Here is an 18061-nt window from a genome sequence, read left to right as displayed (position 1 = left end):
ACCATCGTATGCAACTATGAAGAAATGTGGATGGCGTTTATATGGCAAGGTCAAGAGGTTTTTATCAAGGGAAATGATACAGTAACCATGGAAACTGTCAGACTAAAGCAACTTAATGGTTTGTTATGTAGTACTAGTCTGGTTTCTGAAATTAATCTGTATAGCCTACGCTCTATTAACAGTCAAGAACAGGAGAAAAATCCAATATCCACTGGGTTACAACTTGGCCTTGCTAAAAATACAACTTTCACCAATCTGCAGGCGGAATACCAGGAGCTGTTTGAAGAACCGAAGGGCTTGCCTCCTCCTCACAACCATGATCACAGTATACCTCTTAAGGAAGGCTCTAATCCAGTCAATCTTAGACCCTATCGACACTCTAGTCTACAAAAGGATGTGGTAGAACATATGGTTAAAGAAATGCGGGGCTCAGGAACCATTCAACATAGCCATAGCCCTTTTTCTTCCCCAGTCGTCCTAGTCAAGAAGAAGGACGAATCATGGAGATTATGCATTGACTACAGGGCATTAAACTAGCTCACAATCAAATATAAGCTCCCTATTCCTTTATTAGATGAACTCCTAGAAGAATTGGTGGGTGCCTCAGTTTTTTCTAAGATTGATCTCCGCTCTGGTTACCACCAGATCCGAATGGCTCCTGAAGACATCTACAAGACTGCATTCAAGACACACAATGGGCACTATGAATTCTTGGTCATGCCTTTTGGCTTTACTAACGCCCTTGCCACATTTCAAAGTCTAATGAACAACTTATTTAAGGACCAACTGAGGAAGTTTATTCTTGTTTTTTTTATGACATTCTTATTTACAGTAACTCCATGACAGAGCACCTAGGCCATCTCAGGATTGTCTTCACGATTCTACAGACTAACCTGCTGTATGCCAAAGCCAACAAATGTGTTTTTTGCAGCTCCTAAGTTGAGTATCTAGGCCATGTCATTTCGGCAGCAGGGGTGTGGACTGATCCCCATAAGATCAAGGCCATCATGGATTGGCCTCTCCCCTGCAACATTAAACAACTAAAGGGTTTTTTAGGTCTCACTGGATACTATAGCAAATTTGTTAAGGGTTATGGTATCATTTGCAAACCCTTAACCCAGCTGCTGAAGAAGGATGCCTACAGATGGAATGAGGAAGCCACCTCAGCCTTCAATCAACTGAAACATGTGATGACTCAACCTCTAGTCCTGGCATTGCCAGACTTGACTTAACAATTCATCATCGAGACAGATGCTAGCAGCAAAGGAATGGGGGCAGTCCTCATGCAAGCAGGCCACCCAATCGCATTCATTAGTAAATCATTTGAGTTTAAACAACAAGCACTTTCCACCTATGAAAGGGAACTACTTGCTATGCTACTAGCAGTTACTAAATGACGACATTACTGATGGGGCAGATATTTTATTATACGTACTAATCATCTTAGTCTCAAATATCTATTGGAATAGAAGGTGACTTGCCCATCACAACATGTGTGGCTCGCCAAACTCCTTGGGTTTGACTATGAGATTGAGTTCAAAAAAGGGAAGGACAATGTGGTTGTTGATGCCTTCTCAAGGGTGTCCTGTGGAACTCTCAGTACCATGACAGTCTCTTCTCTTTCTACTACACTCTTGGAAGCCATCAAACAATCCTGGTAGAATGATAAGGATGTACAGCTTCTCATTCAGGAATTAACCTTACAGTCTAACTCTCATCCTCACTACTCTTGGGTCAACCAACTCCTATGCAGGAAAGGTAAGCTTGTGGTAGGCCAACATGGACCTCTTCAAACTTAAATCATTTCTCTATATCATGATTCAGCTGTAGGGGGCCATTTAGGCACTACTGTTACAGCAAAAAGGGTGGCCAATGGGTTTTATTGGAAGGGCCAGTAAAAGCATGTTCGACAATACATCGGGGAATGCCCTATTTGCCAGCAAAACAAGTCTGAAAACATACGCACTCCTGGGTTACTACAACCCCTCCCTATTCCTACAGCTCCTTTCATTGATATTAGTATGGATTTCATGGAGAGGCTCTCTAAATCTGAAGGGCGGGAGGTTATATTTGTGGTTGTGGATAGATTTAGCAGGTATGCACACTTCATAACTATTCCACACCCCTACACTGCTTGATCTGTAGCCCGAGTGTTTCTAGATAATGTCTACAAATTGCATGGGTTCCCAGCCACCATTGTTAGTGACAGGGACACTGTCTTTCTCAGTCTCTTCTAGAAAGAGTTGTTTGCTAGACAAGGCGTCAAGTTATGTTATTCCACAGCCTACCACCCCCAATCAAATGGCCAGACCGAGGTGGTCAACAAGTGTCTCGAAAACTACCTGTGTTGCATGACGGGTACTTCCCCAATGCAATGGGTTCAGTGGCTTCCTCTAGCCGAATGGTGGTACAACACCAACTACCATACAGCCACCAAATCCACTCCCTATGAAATCCTTTACGAATACCCTCTCCCTTTACATATTCCCTACTTCCCAAAAGATTCACCTGTAGAAACTGTGGATAATTTCCTATGCAAAAGGGAACAAATTCTACAGGTAGTCAAGAAAAACCTACAGAATGCATGACATAGAATGATTCAACTTGCAAACAAACACAGAAGTGAAAGACAATTTGCTATTAGCGATCTAGTTTACCTCAAACTGCAACCATACCGACAGAAAACACTAGGCCACAGACATTCTCAAAAATTAGCTTTAAAATACTACGGTCCATACGAAGTTTTAGTAAGAATTGGTACCGTGGCCTATAAATTGAAGTTACCTACCTCTACCTCCATCCACCCTGTGTTTCATGTGTCACTATTGAAGAAGAAGGTGGGCAATCGGGAAGTGCACACCACATTGCCTGCTCTGCCATCAGAACCTCTTCTCCGTCCCCAAACTATTTTCGATCGCCGGATGGTCAAGAAGAATCTACAAGCCGCCACTCAACTCCTCATTCATTGGACAGGCCTTACACCTGCAGAAGCCACCTAGGAGTTTGTTGACGAACTAGCCCTTTGTTTTCCCCCAATTCGACCTTGAACAAGGTCCATTTGAAGGAGGGGCAATTGTTGTAGGACAACAACTAGCTATAAGTTCACACAGGGGAAATTCAAAATTAAGCAGTTGTTAGAACTGTGCGTTTAGAGTAAGTGATTAAGTCCAAAATGGTGTGTTTTATAGAGTTTATAATTCTATTACAATTCAGTTATAAGTCACATGGAAAGGGAAGAAGTCACGAGCTGGTTGTTAGGCTCCACTGTATATATAATAGCATTCTGTTGCAACAGATGCATGCATGAAAATAATACTGAATCAATTCCTTTTCTTTCGACCACTCTTCCCACACTTTCTCTGTGTTCACCCGCTTCTTCTCCTTCTTCCTTCTGCTTCTACCTTTACTTCTTCTGCTCTATCGTTTGACAACCAAGAAGTTGCTCCAGCCTCCCTCATGGGATGAGGATATTATCAAGGAGCGGATCCTCATACAGACTAGCAGTTTCATTGTTTTTCTTGCTCTCAGCTCTTAGGCTGCTCCTAGAACTGCTATTGGAAAGGGAACAAAAAGTTGATTTCTGCAAGACTCCTGTTGGAGAAGATCCCAACTATGGGCTACCATCGCAACCTTCTCTCAAAAGGCTAAGGGCTGATGAGCCCTTGTAGGAATTCGCATGGCTAATGTTGGTGGTCAAGACCTCTCCTAAAGGGCCACCAATTGAAGTCCCCCAATAGATAGGTATCTAATTGGTTTGTTTTTGGCTTGATTCATTATGGTCAATGCTCACCCGTAAACCCATTCGTACAGGGTCAAACTCGCAAGATAAACTCAATGGTGAGAGGGCAAGTTTCTCTTGTGTGGGTGAGGATGATGATGATGATGACAAGTCTGATGAGGCCATTGGGATTGACATGGAGAGCTGGGTCCAGTCAGATTTCAACTCTTCTAGCCAGCTAATGACTGAACAATTAGATTGATCCTTCGGCCACTCATTGATGAATTGACGAAGCAGATGCTGATCTTGGTTTTCTTCATCATTAAAGTCTAGAAAAGATTCATATGGTTTAGAGTTAATGTAAGAGCTCTTTTGCGATGGGTTGAGGAGAGAATCAAAGGAGACAAATCTAAACTCTGTTTGAGAGCATTATTCAATTAAGATATCTTGTTTAGGAACAGAGAAAGACGACTCATTAGATTTCTGGTTGATGGTGGAAGACATCATAGAAATGCTTTGTGCATCTTATGCTCTGTTGACATCAGCATCTGCAGAAGTGTTGGTAGCAGCCAACTGCAATTTTTTAAACTGTGTTGTGTGGTCATCGCAATGTTGTTGGAGGTGTAAAGATATCAAAGGCTATAGTCCTGCCAAATGTTAAAAGATTAGAGGATGAAATGGTTAGAATGTTGTTAGTATTGTTTATCAGTTAAGAGAATCAGTTAGTATTGTTTAGTGCAAATAAAAGAGAGAATAGATAACATGAATAATCTTCCTACTATAGCATGTATAAACAGATGTCAGATAAGGGAAGCTAATCAATTAATAAAAGAATCAGTACTAAAGTTTTTCTTCTTTATCTTTGTTTAACAGAATCACTCTCTACTTTTCTTCATCTCTTTATTCCTTTTTTGTGTAAATCTTACTATCTTCACATGGTATTAGAGCTACTAGATTCTTGATCTTGCGACCTTCAGCTTCTGGATTTTGGCTTCATTCTCATCTTATTCATGAAATTCTTGTGTATTCGTTGATGTGTTTATCATCTGTTTGATATATTGTCTAACTGATTCTCTTCTTCAATCCTTTAATTTTCTATTACTTCAACCAATTGTCACAATCTTTAATTCTCTTCTTTTACTTCTTGCATTCTAAAATGGTGACTAGTTCTCAACTTCAGATTGTTCAATCTCCTATTACTTCTTTGCTTCCTACGATTTCTACTACTGTGACAGTCAAGCTTAATGATATAAATTATCTCATATAGCATTTTCAGATGAAAATTCTTCTTGAGAGTCATGGAATTTTAGGATTTGTTGATGGTTCAAGAAAATGTCCAAGTTGATTTGATGCAGATTCTGATCTTAAGGGTGTTGAAACTGATGATCATCAGGTTTGGAAAATGCATGATTGAGCGTTGATGTAACTACTAATTGCCACACTCTCTTCTACTACAATTTCCTATGTCATTGGATGCATCAGTTCTCATGATATTTGGATTCAATTGAAGGATCGATTTTCTACAGTTACCAAGGCACGAATCTTTCAGATGAAGAGTGAGCTTCAAACTATCAAGAAAGGTTCAGAACATGTGTCTCAATGTCTGCATAGGATCAAAGATGCACGTGATCATCTCTCTGTGGTAGGTGTTTATTTTGAAAATGATGATATTGTGATCTTGGCTCTCAATGGTCTTCCATCTTACTATAACACATTTAGGTGTATGGTTCAAGGCAGAGACAATGTGTTATCTCTTAAAGATTTTCGGTCTCAACTGCTTGCTGAAGAAGCCACTATTGAGTAGACTCATTCAGCATCTCCATTTGTCTCTACAATGCTGGCTTAAAATCAGGTGTCTCAAGGCAAGGCTCTTATTCTTGATGAAGGTAATTCTAATTCCCATCCTTCTAGCTCCAAGTCAGCTTCATCTTCTCAATTTTCCTCTAGCTTCAATGAAGGTTTTAATGGCTATCATAGCGGTTCCAATTGTCATAATACGATGTTCACCAACGATGGTTATTTTGGCAACCGCAGCTTTCAGTTTAAGGGTTGTGGCAGAGGTTGTAGTCGTTACCAATATGGTCCACGACCTTATCAAATTCAGCCAAGCTCTAGTCCTGGCATTCTTGGTCCTGGCACTGACATTCCTACTTGTCATATCTGTAGTAAGAAAGGTCATGTAGCTGCTGATTGTTATCTACTTCACAATCAATCTTATGCTCCTACCTCTTCAGTCCAATGTCAGATTTGTTGGAAATTTAGGCATTCTGTTATTCAATGTTATCATAGAGGCAACTTCTTTTATTAAGGCAGATCTCATTCCACCAATTTTAGTGCTATGTATGCCACCTTTCCTTCTTCTCCACCTCATGAACAATTTTGGGTAGATGATACTGGAGCAACAACTCATATGACCTCTGATTTGGCTCAACTTAGCTTGGCTACTCCTTACTCCGAATCTGATGCTATTACCACTGTAGGAGGTTCAGGTTTGTGCGTTTCCAGTATTGGCTCTTCTATTTTGACTATTCCACCGTGCTCATTACAATTACAACAAGTTTTGCATGTGCCTAAGCTATCTCAATATTTGCTGTCAGTTTATAGGTTGTGTAAAGATAACAATTGCAGATTTATTTGTGATGCTTTTGGTTTTTGGATTCAGGACAAGATCACGAGGAATATCCTTCTCAAGGGACTGTGTAGTGCTAGTTTATATCCTATTCCTTTCTCCATTTCTTCTATTCCACAACATCATTTTTAACAAGCATCTGCTTTCCACAATAATCAATTTTGCTATCTTGGTTAACAAGTTAAAACAAGTCTCTGGCACAAGCGTTTTGGTCATCCCTCTAACAAAATCACTTCCACTCTTTTAAATCAATCTCAGATTCCTTTTACTTTAAATACTTCCAAATCAGTTTGTACCACTTGTTTAGAGGGCAAAATTACCAAACTTCCTTTTCCATATCCAGCAGTTAAATCTGTTAAACCTTTAGAGGTAATACATAGTGATGTTTGGGGTCCTTCTCCCACTATATCTGTTAAGGGATTTCAATATTATGTTAGTTTCATTGATGAATATACACGATTTACTTGGATTTTTCCAATGATCAATAAATGAGAGGTTTATTCTATTTTCGTCTATTTCCATACATTCTTAGTTACTCAATTTTCTGCTACTCTTCGGGTCTTTCAAAGTGATGAGGGGTGGTGAGTATATTAGTACCAAATTCAAACATTATCTTCTTACCAAGGGAATTGTTCATCAAATGTCTTGTCCATATACCCTGAACAAAATGGTCTTGTTAAGAGAAAATATAGACATATTTTGGAAACAGTAATCACTTTATTACAAACTGTCAATCTACCTCTTAAATTTTGGTTCCATGCTTATGCTGCTTCCATCTATTTGATTAATAGATTACCTTGTCAAATTCTCCAGCTTAAATCTCTTTTTTTCTTGTTGTATGGTTCTTCACCAGTCATCAATCATTTGAGAATCTTTGGTTGTGCTTGTTTCCCTTTACTAAAGCCTTACAACACTCACAAACTTCAGCCAAAAACTTCCACTTGCATTTTTTGGGGTATGCAGGTCAGTATAAGGGGTATATTTGTTTTTCTCTTCAAACTAATCGGATTTTTGTGACTCGACATGCCATTTTTTATGAATCTATGTTTCCTTACACTTCTGTGCATGTGCCTGCTGTAAGGCCCGACCCACTCCCTCTTGCAGAATATTGTCTGCTATGGCTCAGCCCAACCCAGCTTCCACGCCTCACGGTTTTGTTCTCAGCAGCCCATAGGCCCCAAAACACATCCTACAAGGTTAGGTACCAACTACTTTAATATGCCCTGGCTCTAGACACCCTTCTTTCGATGTGGGATGTTACACCTGCAGTCTCTGCTTCTTCCTCTCCTTCTTTACCATCTATTTCTCTTCATAACACTGTTTTACCTATTATTTCTTCCTCTTCGTTTCCTTCTCGTGCTCCTGCATCTTTGCCTCCAATGTCTCCTAGTGTTACCTCTCAGCCTCAATCAATTTTGAACTCCACTACATAGTCTCCTCTCCCTATGGATCCTGATTTCCAACCTGAGCACCTGTGTGTAGTTTTGCCTCTTTCCCCTATGAATCTTCATCCATGACAACCAGGTCTAAGAATGGTATTTCCAAGAGGAAGGTGTCACGGGGTCAATTTTTCGCTCTAGAAACAGATCTCGCGCGGCAGTCTAGTCCTGTTAGACTCAGCCTTTCCCTCACCGATTCACTCGTGTTTTGCCTACGACTAGTTTGTCCCACAAACCCAAGAGATCCCCACACTCTTTCAACGTCACAAGCAAGCGGAATAACACAAAGAAATATGAACAGAATACAAAACACAGCAGATTACAGGAACAAGTCTCAACCTTTTCATTAACTCAATTAAAGGATTACACAAAGTCCTTCTTGTGTGCTATGGCCAATCCGTTATGCATGCTACCCATTTACAGCCTATCTATTTACAAGATATGAAAGTTACAATGTAGAAACTACCCCTAACTTCCTGCATAGCTGGAGCACCCATTATCCCATGTTCAGCCAACTTCTTCCCCATGTAAGAAACTACCGCAAACTGCCGATAACTGCTCCCAAAACTGCCGCAACTGCATTGGCATGTTCTCCCACAATCCAACTGCCCACTGCCAGCACACATGCTGCCAGCGTAACTGCCTCGCATGCCTTGGACCGTCCGCTGTCCAAGTTATCGTCAGCCCCTGCTGCCGATTTTGTCAACGCTGCTGAATTCACCAGTGCTGCCGAATTCCCCATTGTCTCATCGTGTCATCCCAACACTGTTTCATCAAGCCTTGGACAATCCTCGCCCAAGTCCCAACTCTTGTCAACTCATTGTCATGCTAGCTGTTGCGTGCTGCCGCACACGCATGCTGCCGATTTTCGCTACTGTCACGCGGGCTGCCACTCCATAGCTACTATCCAGCAATGCTTTTCGTCAACCTACACCCTGACGGATTTTAACCTTGTGACAAAAGGCATATTTTTCCATTATACAGTTTATTGCTCTCTCTCAGGTTGAACCTCATTTCTTCAAGGCTGCTTCTACAGTTGTTGAATGGCAATTAGCCATGCAGGAGGAAATTGAGGCTCTTCATGCCCAAAGCAATTGGGACTTGATTTGTTTACCACCTGCTAAGAATCTTGTAGGTTGTAAGTGGGTCTATAGAATCAAGAAGAATGTTGATGGATCTATAGCCCAATATAAGGCTTGATTGGTGGCTAAGGGTTTTAGTCAAGAGGAAGGTATTGACTATGGTGAAACCTTCAGTCCTGTGGTGAAACCTACCACTATTTGTTTAGTTCTTGCCCTTGCAGGTCAATTTAATTGGTCTTTAAGGCAGCTTGATGTTAAGAATGCGTTTTTGCATGGAATTCTTCATGAGGAGGTTTATATGACTCAACCCTAGGACTTTGTTAGCAAGCTTCATCCTTTTGATTTTGTCTGCAGGTTGAGGAAGTCTTTGTATGGTCTGAAACAGGCTCCTCGTGCCTGGAATGAGAGATTTACTAGTTTTTTACCAAGTTTGGGGTTTCAAGCCTCTCTTGTTGATCATTCTCTGTTTGTTCAGCACTCTTCTCTTGGCACTGTAGTCTTGCTCCTCTATGTCAATGATATAATTCTTACCGGCAGCCATTCTTCTCTATTTCCATTAGTTATTATTGCATTGTCTCAGGAATTTGATATAAAGGATTTGGGCCAATTGATTCATTTTTTGGGTTTGCAGATTTCTTATCTATCTTCTGGTTTATTTATGTCTCAAACCAGCTATATCAAAGAATTACTTGACAGGGTTGATTTACAAGATTCGAAACCATGTGCTACTCCTTGTCTTCCTTATCATCACATGCTCCAGGATGCTGGCAAGCCTTATTCTCATCCGCAGCAATACAAGAGCATTGTGGGAGCCTTGCATAATCTCACATTCATAAGGCCTGATATTGCCTTCTTCGTGAATCAAGCTTGTCAATTCATGCATAATCCAATGGACTCTCATATTGTAACAGTCAAGAGAATCTTGCGGTATCTCAAAGGTACCCTTAATCTTGGCCTTCATTTTCAGCCTGGTCTTCTTCATTTGCAGGCTTATAATGATGCTGATTGGGCTGGTGATCCTAATGACCGACAGTCTGTCCCCGGTTCTATTGTTTACTTCGGTTTAAGTCCTATTTCTTGGGCTTCTAAGAAACAATATATTGTTTCTCGTTCTTCTATTGAGGTTGAATATCAAGCTCTCGTTATTACTGCTGCAGAACTTGCCTGGATTCGCCAACTGCTTTGTGACATTCATATCCCTTTACATATTCCTCTTTTAATCCATTGTGATAATATCTCTGCTATTTCCCTTACTTCCAATCTAGTGTTCCATTCAAGAATGAAGCATCTCCATATTGATTATCATTTTGTTAGAGAATGTGTTATCAAGGGTGATTTGTTGGTCCAGCATGTCTCTTTTGCCGATTAGTTTGTTGATATCCTCACTAAAGGTCTTTCCATTTCTTTGGTTCAGCACCACTGTTCCAATCTCATGCTTGGCTTCTTTAAGCCTGTGATTGAGAGGGAATGTAAAGATATAAAAGGCTCTAGTCCTGCTAAATGTTAAAAGATTAGAGAATAAAATGGTTAGAATACTGTTAGTATTGTTTGTCAGTTAAGAGAATCAATTAGTATAGTTTAGTGCAAATAAAAGAGAGAATAGATAACGTGAATAATCTTCCACAGATGTCAGATAAAGGAAGCTAATCACTCTCTGCTTTTCTTCATCTCTTTATTCCTTTTCTGTGTAAATCTTATTATCTTCAGAGGAGGCACCACCACTGGTTATAACCAATTTTGACATCGAGTTGCACAATGGCACCACCTTTGAACTGGCAGTCCCAGTGGCAGCATGGCCAGTCTGGCCTTCCACAGGCTTTCTTGAACGATGGCGGCCTCTGTTTATGTGCCTTTCACAATATTTTTGGTCAGCTACAGCATCCCTTGAGCACCGCAATTTCTTCCCATCGGTCCGACGACACCTTCCAGGCTCCGGATCAATGTTGTTGCCAGGGTAACCAAGATGGAAAGCGCTCCATCCCAATGAATTGTGAGGGAAGGATCCAGTAGAGGAGCCAGGTAAGCCATAAGGGTAGACAGACTTCTTGAGAGGAATGATCAAATTAGAAGGCACAGGCACACGAGCAGTGATGTATTTGTAGAGCAAGGCCTGATGTTCAAGCTCCATCCACTGAGATGGAGTAAATGGTCCTCTAACCCCAGTAAAAGGCCCGTGCATGCCTGCATTCAAGCCTCTGGTGTCATAACCTGCAACAGAAAATAGAAGAGCAGCAGAGAGAGAGATCTGCAGCAGAAAATAGAAGAGCAGGGATGGCTGCAATAAGAAGAATCTGCAGCAGAGAGTAAAAGAACCTATTTAAGGTAGAGAGGCTCTGATATCAAGTTAAAGTTGAGATTTATAATAATTTAATGAATGTTTTAATTAGGACAGCTTCTCTACTAGCTATTTATATAAGTAGAACATTGTATATATGTTATGGTGTAACCTATTACACAAAATAAAATTATATAAGAGGAAACATAAAATTTTCTAGTCGTAACATTTTCTATTTTACAACACATCCCATAATTATAAATTTGACAGCAGCAAGGGTGTTAATCTGCACAACTCGGAAGGAGATTATTTTCGACGAGAATAGTATTGACCATGTTGTTTCATTGTCTGGGAAAGTACTTGGGGAGTTGCCAGCCCTAGCCCTAGAGGATATTCAACACACTATGCAGCCTCTTATTTCTTTAATGAATGTGTCAACACAATATGTTAGAGAATTCAGTTACTCACCCAGGAATATGGACCTCTCAAATATCACCACGAGGAAGAAGACGAAGAGAGTTTATACGAAGAAAAAACAAAGAAATTAAGGTTACAGTAATGAGTCTGAAGGGTAGTTTTGAAGGGTTAGATGATGATATCAGTGTCTCCTCCATTGATTCAGAGATTATGGCATCAAAGGTTGGGAGACTGCTCGTCCAAGGATCCTACGGCTGCGAGCCATGTGAACGCAAAAGGAGCCTTGGCATATAGGTATTTCAGGTATCAGATGGCATACAGTCAAGAGCGGAGGCATGTATTTTATCAATATTTTTTTACTAGTTTTATATAAAAAAATTTTGTAATTCTCAATTGAGGTATTAAAAAAATTTTACATGAAGCTTTCTAATATAATACTTTAGCTTAGGTTAAAATTTCATAATTTTTAAAGAAATTCAGAAATTTGATAAAAAAATCATAATTTGACCAGTTTTACGTTATTAGGTTTAATTTTCAATCTGACCAGTAGATTGAGCTGAAATTTATAATGGATCTTAAAATATATTGAATAAAATCTGGTTAAAATTTTAGGATGAACAGAGTTTGGTAGTGCTAAAAAAAACATCAAATAAAAGCAAAACGACTCATTAAGGGTAAAATAATTATTTGCCATTAAAAAATAAAACAAATTAGTTCTTTCTTTCTTTTATATGTTGCCGACTGGGTAGAAGCAAAATAGAAAAAAAAAAGAAAAAGCAAGAGAGAAAGAGAGAAAAGTAAGGGAAAAACATAAAAAAAAATTCCAAGGAAAAAAATAAGAAAAGTGAGAGAATAACCTTATAAACTTACAAAGTTCAATTTATAAAATACTAATCTAAGGAAGAATCAAGTGAAGGAAAAAGGAATTGAGAGAGGAAAAAAATTTAATTACTTTGTTTTTCAATTGACATAAGATTGTTATTTTATCCCGGATGAGAGATTGTTACAATATCGATTCAAATTCGATTATAGATGAATTATATTCCACAAAATATCGAATGATGTAACTTTAATAGTGAGTTTATTTTTAGTTTCACTTTAATTTTATATACTTTCAAAATTATTTTTTAATATTTTGGGTAGTGTATTTGAATTAAACGTTACTGTTAACTTTAAAAATTCATATACATGAGTTAATAATTTATTATTAAAAAAATTTATATATTTATTTAATAGCCTAGTGCAGGAAAAATTCATGGCTTCACCCTTGCATAGAGTGATTCACAGTGTAAACACTAAATAAAAACCTTTTAAAATAACCTAAATAACACTTTGTAATTTGGAGGATAGGAAATGTTTGTGTCAGGAGCTTATTATACTAAAATCATCAAAATATCAAAGTCTATTTCCTAATACTATTTCTACAGTTTATATATATATATATATATATATATATATATATATAAACAACTAAATAGAAAAATTATAATTTTTTAAATAGTAAAACTACAAAAGCCTGATAATATAGAATAAAAAATAAAATAGAAATTTAATCAATAATAATTTCTCATCTTCAATAGAAATTTGAGTTTATCATTCAGGTAAGACAAACCCTGTATTTTAAAATACTATTGCCAAAAGATCCTTTTATATATGGACCAAGACAACAGCATCATTCCAATTTTAGTAGCTGTTTTGTATAAATTCTAAAGTTAAGGGTTCTTTTGTGCTTGGTAAAATACCTCACACTAAAGTTAATAAATACTAACACAAGAAACAACCATAGTTAATAAATAATAGCATGCACGAAACTTGATGAAAGCCGGTCAGTTTTAATTTTTTTAATATTTAACTTTTTTTGTTGAAGTTTTAATATTTAACTTTCTCTTATTTGCTTCTTTCTCGTTTTAGTTTCTTGTCTTGCTCATAACGATAACTTGAAAGCCTTACGTTCAGATAGATAATATCATTGACCAGTTCACCCTATATCATTCTATTTAATTTAGAAATGCAGAAAGAAAAACGCAAGCAATCCAAAGATGAAGAAAACGATTCATCCTCGTGAAAGAGAAGAAAAGCTGACCTCAGTAAGCCTGTCAGTTTTGTCTCCACATGTAAGGCAGATGCGTGTGTCTATATATATGTAGGAACTGCTGGTTTGATTTGAATATATTATTTGATTAGTCTGATCATAGGATAGGTTGAGTCTACTACTACTTCTGCCTTGCTTTGACTCGAAATTCTGGTGCTTTCTCCTGCAAATGAATAGAAATCATATCCTTTCTCTTTCATTGTCCCATTGGTAAATCATTGTCCCTTAATTTCTGCAGCTGCCATGACAGAGCCAGAGTCTTCTCGATCGAGACCAGAAGGGGCCTATGATGTCTTCTTGAGTTTTAAAGGAGAAGATACTCGCAAGACATTTACAGATCATCTCTATACTGCCTTAGTCCAAGCAGGAATCCACACTTTTCGAGATGATGATGAACTTCCGAGGGGAGAAGAAATCCCCGATCATCTCCTCAGGGCAATTCAAGAATCAAAGATATCCATAGTTGTTTTCTCAAAAGGATATGCTTCTTCTAGATGGTGTCTCAATGAACTTGTAGAGATTCTTAAGTGCAAAAATGGGAAAACGGGTCAGATTGTTCTTCCTATATTTTATGACATTGATCCTTCAGATGTGAGAAAACAGAATGACAGTTTTGCAGAAGCATATATTAAACATGAAAAGCGTTTTGAAGAGAAGTTGGTGAAGGAGTGGAGAAAAGCTCTTGAGGAGGCTGGAAATCTATCTGGATGGAATCTCGATGATATGGCAAATGGGTATGCCTTTTTTCTCTAAGATTCACTTGCACACATTTATAGAGTCATTATACTTTACATTTTTCAATGTGAAACAATAAAATACTTAATTGACTCGCTATCAATGACTTGCTTTTGTCTATGAGCAGGCATGAAGCAAAATTTATCAAAGAGATTATCAAGGATGTGTTGAATAAATTAGATCCCAGGTACTTATATGTTCCTGAGCACCTAGTAGGTATGGATCGGCGTGCTCACAATATTTTTTACTTTCTAAGTACTGCAAGAGATGATGTACGCATTGCGGGCATACATGGGATGCCAGGAATAGGAAAGACGACTATAGCAAAAGTCGTATTTAATCAACTCTGCTATGGATTCGAGGGAAGCTGTTTTCTTTTGAATATCAATGAAACATCAAAACAATTTAATGGTCTGGCTCTTTTACAAAAGCAGCTTCTTCACGATATTTTAAAACAGGATGCTGCAAACATCAATTGTGATGATAGAGGAAAGGTTCTGATCAAAGAACGACTTTGTCTCAAAAGAGTTCTTGTTGTTGCTGATGATGTGGCTCGTCAGGACCAGCTAAATGCTTTGATGGGAGAGCGAAGTTGGTTTGGTCCCGGAAGTAGAGTAATTATTACAACAAGAGATTCAAATCTTCTTCGTAAAGCGGATCGAACATATCAAATTGAAGAATTGACAAGAGATCAGTCCCTTCAGCTTTTCAGCTGGCATGCCTTTAAGGACACCAAGCCAGCAGAAGATTATATTGAGCTTTCGAAGAATGTAGTTGATTACTGTGGAGGACTTCCTTTAGCTCTCGAGGTTATAGGAGCTTGTCTTTCCGGGGAAGAAAAATATATATGGAAAAGTGAAATTGACAAATTGAGAAGAATTCCAAAACACGATATTCAAGGAAAGCTTAGAATAAGTTTTGACGCACTGGACGGTGAAGAACTACAAAATGCATTCCTTGATATTGCATGCTTCTTTATTGATATAAAGAAAGAGTATGTCGCAAAAGTGCTAGGAGCCCGTTGCGGTTACGATCCAGAAGTTGATTTGGAAACTCTCCGTAAAAGGTCTCTGATTAAAGTTAATTCCATTGGGGAGATAACCATGCATGATCTATTACGAGACATGGGAAGGGAGGTCGTTCGTGAATCGTCTCCAAAAGAACCTGGAAAGAGGACCAGAATTTGGAATCAAGAGGATGCATGGAATGTACTTGAGCAGCAGAAGGTAGGAGCTCAATGCGTACACGAAAGCATAGTCATGTGTATTTTCTAGTCAAACTTATTACAAATAATTGTATGAAAGTTGTATTGATTTTCTTTTTTTAGGGTACGGATGTTGTAGAGGGTCTAGCACTCAGAGCATCAGAAGCTAAATCAATTAGCGCCGGATCATTTGCAAAAATGAAAAGCTTAAATTTACTCCAAATCAATGGAGTACATCTCATCGGATCCTTCAAATTGCTTTCTAAAGAGTTGATGTGGATTTATTGGCTTCAATGTCCTTTGGATTATTTACCATCTGATTTTACCTTTTACAATCTAGCTGTTCTTGATATGCAGTATAGTAACCTCAAAGAACTATGGAAGGGAGAAAAGGTGCGAAACATGTTACAATCCCCAAAATTTCTCTGATATGTAATTTACATGTTATAACTTCTTATGATTAATATTTTTCATTATTTTGCTCTCTATTATGACAGATTCTCAATAAGCTAAAAATCATTAATCTCAGTCATTCTCAGAATCTTATTAAAACACCAAACTTGCACAGTTCAAGTCTAGAGAAACTAATTCTAGAAGGTTGCTCGAGTTTAGTTGAGGTGCATCAATCAATTGAAAATTTGACGAGCCTCGTTTTCTTGAATCTAAAAAGATGTTGGAGTCTGAAGATTCTTCCTGAAAGCATTGGCAATGTAAAGTCTCTTGAGAGTTTGAATATTTCTGGATGTTCACAACTTGAGAAATTACCAGAACGCATGGGTGATATGGAATTCTTAACTGAGCTGCTAGCGGATGAGATTGAAAATGAGCAATTTCTCTCTTTAATTGGACAATTAAAGTATGTCAGAAGGTTATCATTGTGTGGATACAGTTTCCGCCAGGACTCACCATCACCTATATCCTGGGTTTCCCAAATTTCATCATGGCTTTCACCGTCGTCTACATCAATTTCTTCTTTTATTTCAGCTTTCGTCGATTGGAGATCAGTGAAAAGTCTTAAACTTCCTGATGGTGGTTTGTCTGATCGCGCAACTAACCGTGTTGATTTTAGAGGTTTGTCCGCTCTAGAAGTATTGGATCTATCAGGAAACAAATTATCTAGCCTGCCTTATGGGATCGGCTTCCTTGCCAAGCTAGAGACATTGATTGTTCAGGGATGCAAATATCTTGTATCAATCCTAGATCTTCCCTCAAATTTAGACCATTTGATTGCGAATGGTTGCAGATCATTGGAAAGAGTAAGAATACCAATCGAGTCAAAAAAAGAACTAGATATAGAACTATCTTATTGTTATTTATTAGAAGAGATTCAAGACATCGAAGGTCAAAGTAATATTTCCTGGACTATTTGGGTTGATTACCGCAGTCATTCACCAAATAAATTACAGAAGAGCGTTGTTGAGGTACTATTTCTTTCAGTCTCTCTTGCACAAAAATAAACACACACAATTGACACATACATTAATTAATGTCTAAAATTTCAGCATTTCTTGAAATCAATATCTATATACAGGCATTGTGCAGCGGTCGTTGCCGGTATTTTATTTACTCAATTCCTGGTGAGATGCCAAATTGGTTGAGCCACCTTGGAGAAGGATGTTCATTGTCATTCCATATACCTCCAGTCTTCCAAGGCTTAGTTGTTTGGTTTGTCTGTTCACTTGAGAAGGAAGATTATTATTACTTACAGACTGACATTATTATTATTATAAGAAATAAAAGCAACGGTATTCAATTGTTTGAAGATGATCGAACACCAGAAACTGGGGGATTGATGAGATACTTAAGTAGAAGTGAAATGGCAATGGAAGATTACCGTGGAGATGACGGATTGGAACTATACATATATTCAGAGCCAACAAAGATTAAAGAATGTGGGGTCCATGTGATCGCAAGGAAATCAGATTCATTTGAAGAGTCAGAAGTGGGAAGAGATACGGTGATGCCTTCACCACCGCCATATCATCTGCTTCCTCATCCCCTTTGTGGTTCAATTACAGCGTCTACACCTAAGCAATGGAGTGACTATTTATTTCCGAAGCTGCAAAAACATAACCTCCATTTAAGGCTTGATGGTAAAAACAAATATTTCCTTATTTTATTCCATTTAATTTATGAGATTAAATATTATCTTTAATAATTTTATAGTTGAGAATAATTAGAAGGTTTAACCTATTGGTTAACCAACCTTTTATATATATATATATATATATATATATATATAAAAGACAATATATAATAGTAATGGTGGAAGTTACAATATAAAAATATGACTATAATATTTTTTATATAATATGCTTACAATATTTTCTATATAGGTATATTCTATAATATTCATTATTATTATTATTATTTAATTTTAAAAAATAAATATCATCTTTAATAATATTTTTTTATTAAATATTTAGAGTATGTTTGATTTTATTGTTTATTTTTTTTATTTTATGATAAT

The 18061-nt window shown here is 37.8% G+C and overlaps 1 protein-coding gene and 1 pseudogene across 1 annotated transcript; one reads left to right on the top strand and one right to left on the bottom strand.

The window, feature by feature from the left end:
• Positions 1–3454: 3454 nt before the first annotated feature.
• On the bottom strand, positions 3455–11047 carry LOC133697343 (growth-regulating factor 1-like; annotated as a pseudogene).
• Positions 11048–13895: 2848 nt separating this feature from the next.
• Positions 13896–17713, top strand: LOC133695672 (disease resistance protein RPV1-like; the record flags this gene model as incomplete). Its single annotated transcript, XM_062117595.1, has 6 exons — positions 13896–14386; positions 14515–15613; positions 15715–15984; positions 16089–16210; positions 16262–16847; positions 17123–17713. Coding segments are annotated over exons 1-6 (3159 nt in total), but the record flags the coding sequence as incomplete, so codon positions are not given.
• Between the last annotated feature and the right edge of the window lie 348 nt (positions 17714–18061).

The sequence above is a fragment of the Populus nigra genome, chromosome 6 (genome assembly GCF_951802175.1).
Source record: "Populus nigra chromosome 6, ddPopNigr1.1, whole genome shotgun sequence".
In the NCBI taxonomy this organism is placed as follows: Eukaryota; Viridiplantae; Streptophyta; class Magnoliopsida; order Malpighiales; family Salicaceae; genus Populus; species Populus nigra.
The sequence above is the reverse complement of the archived record's forward strand: the minus strand, read 5'-3'. Positions and strand labels throughout refer to the sequence as shown.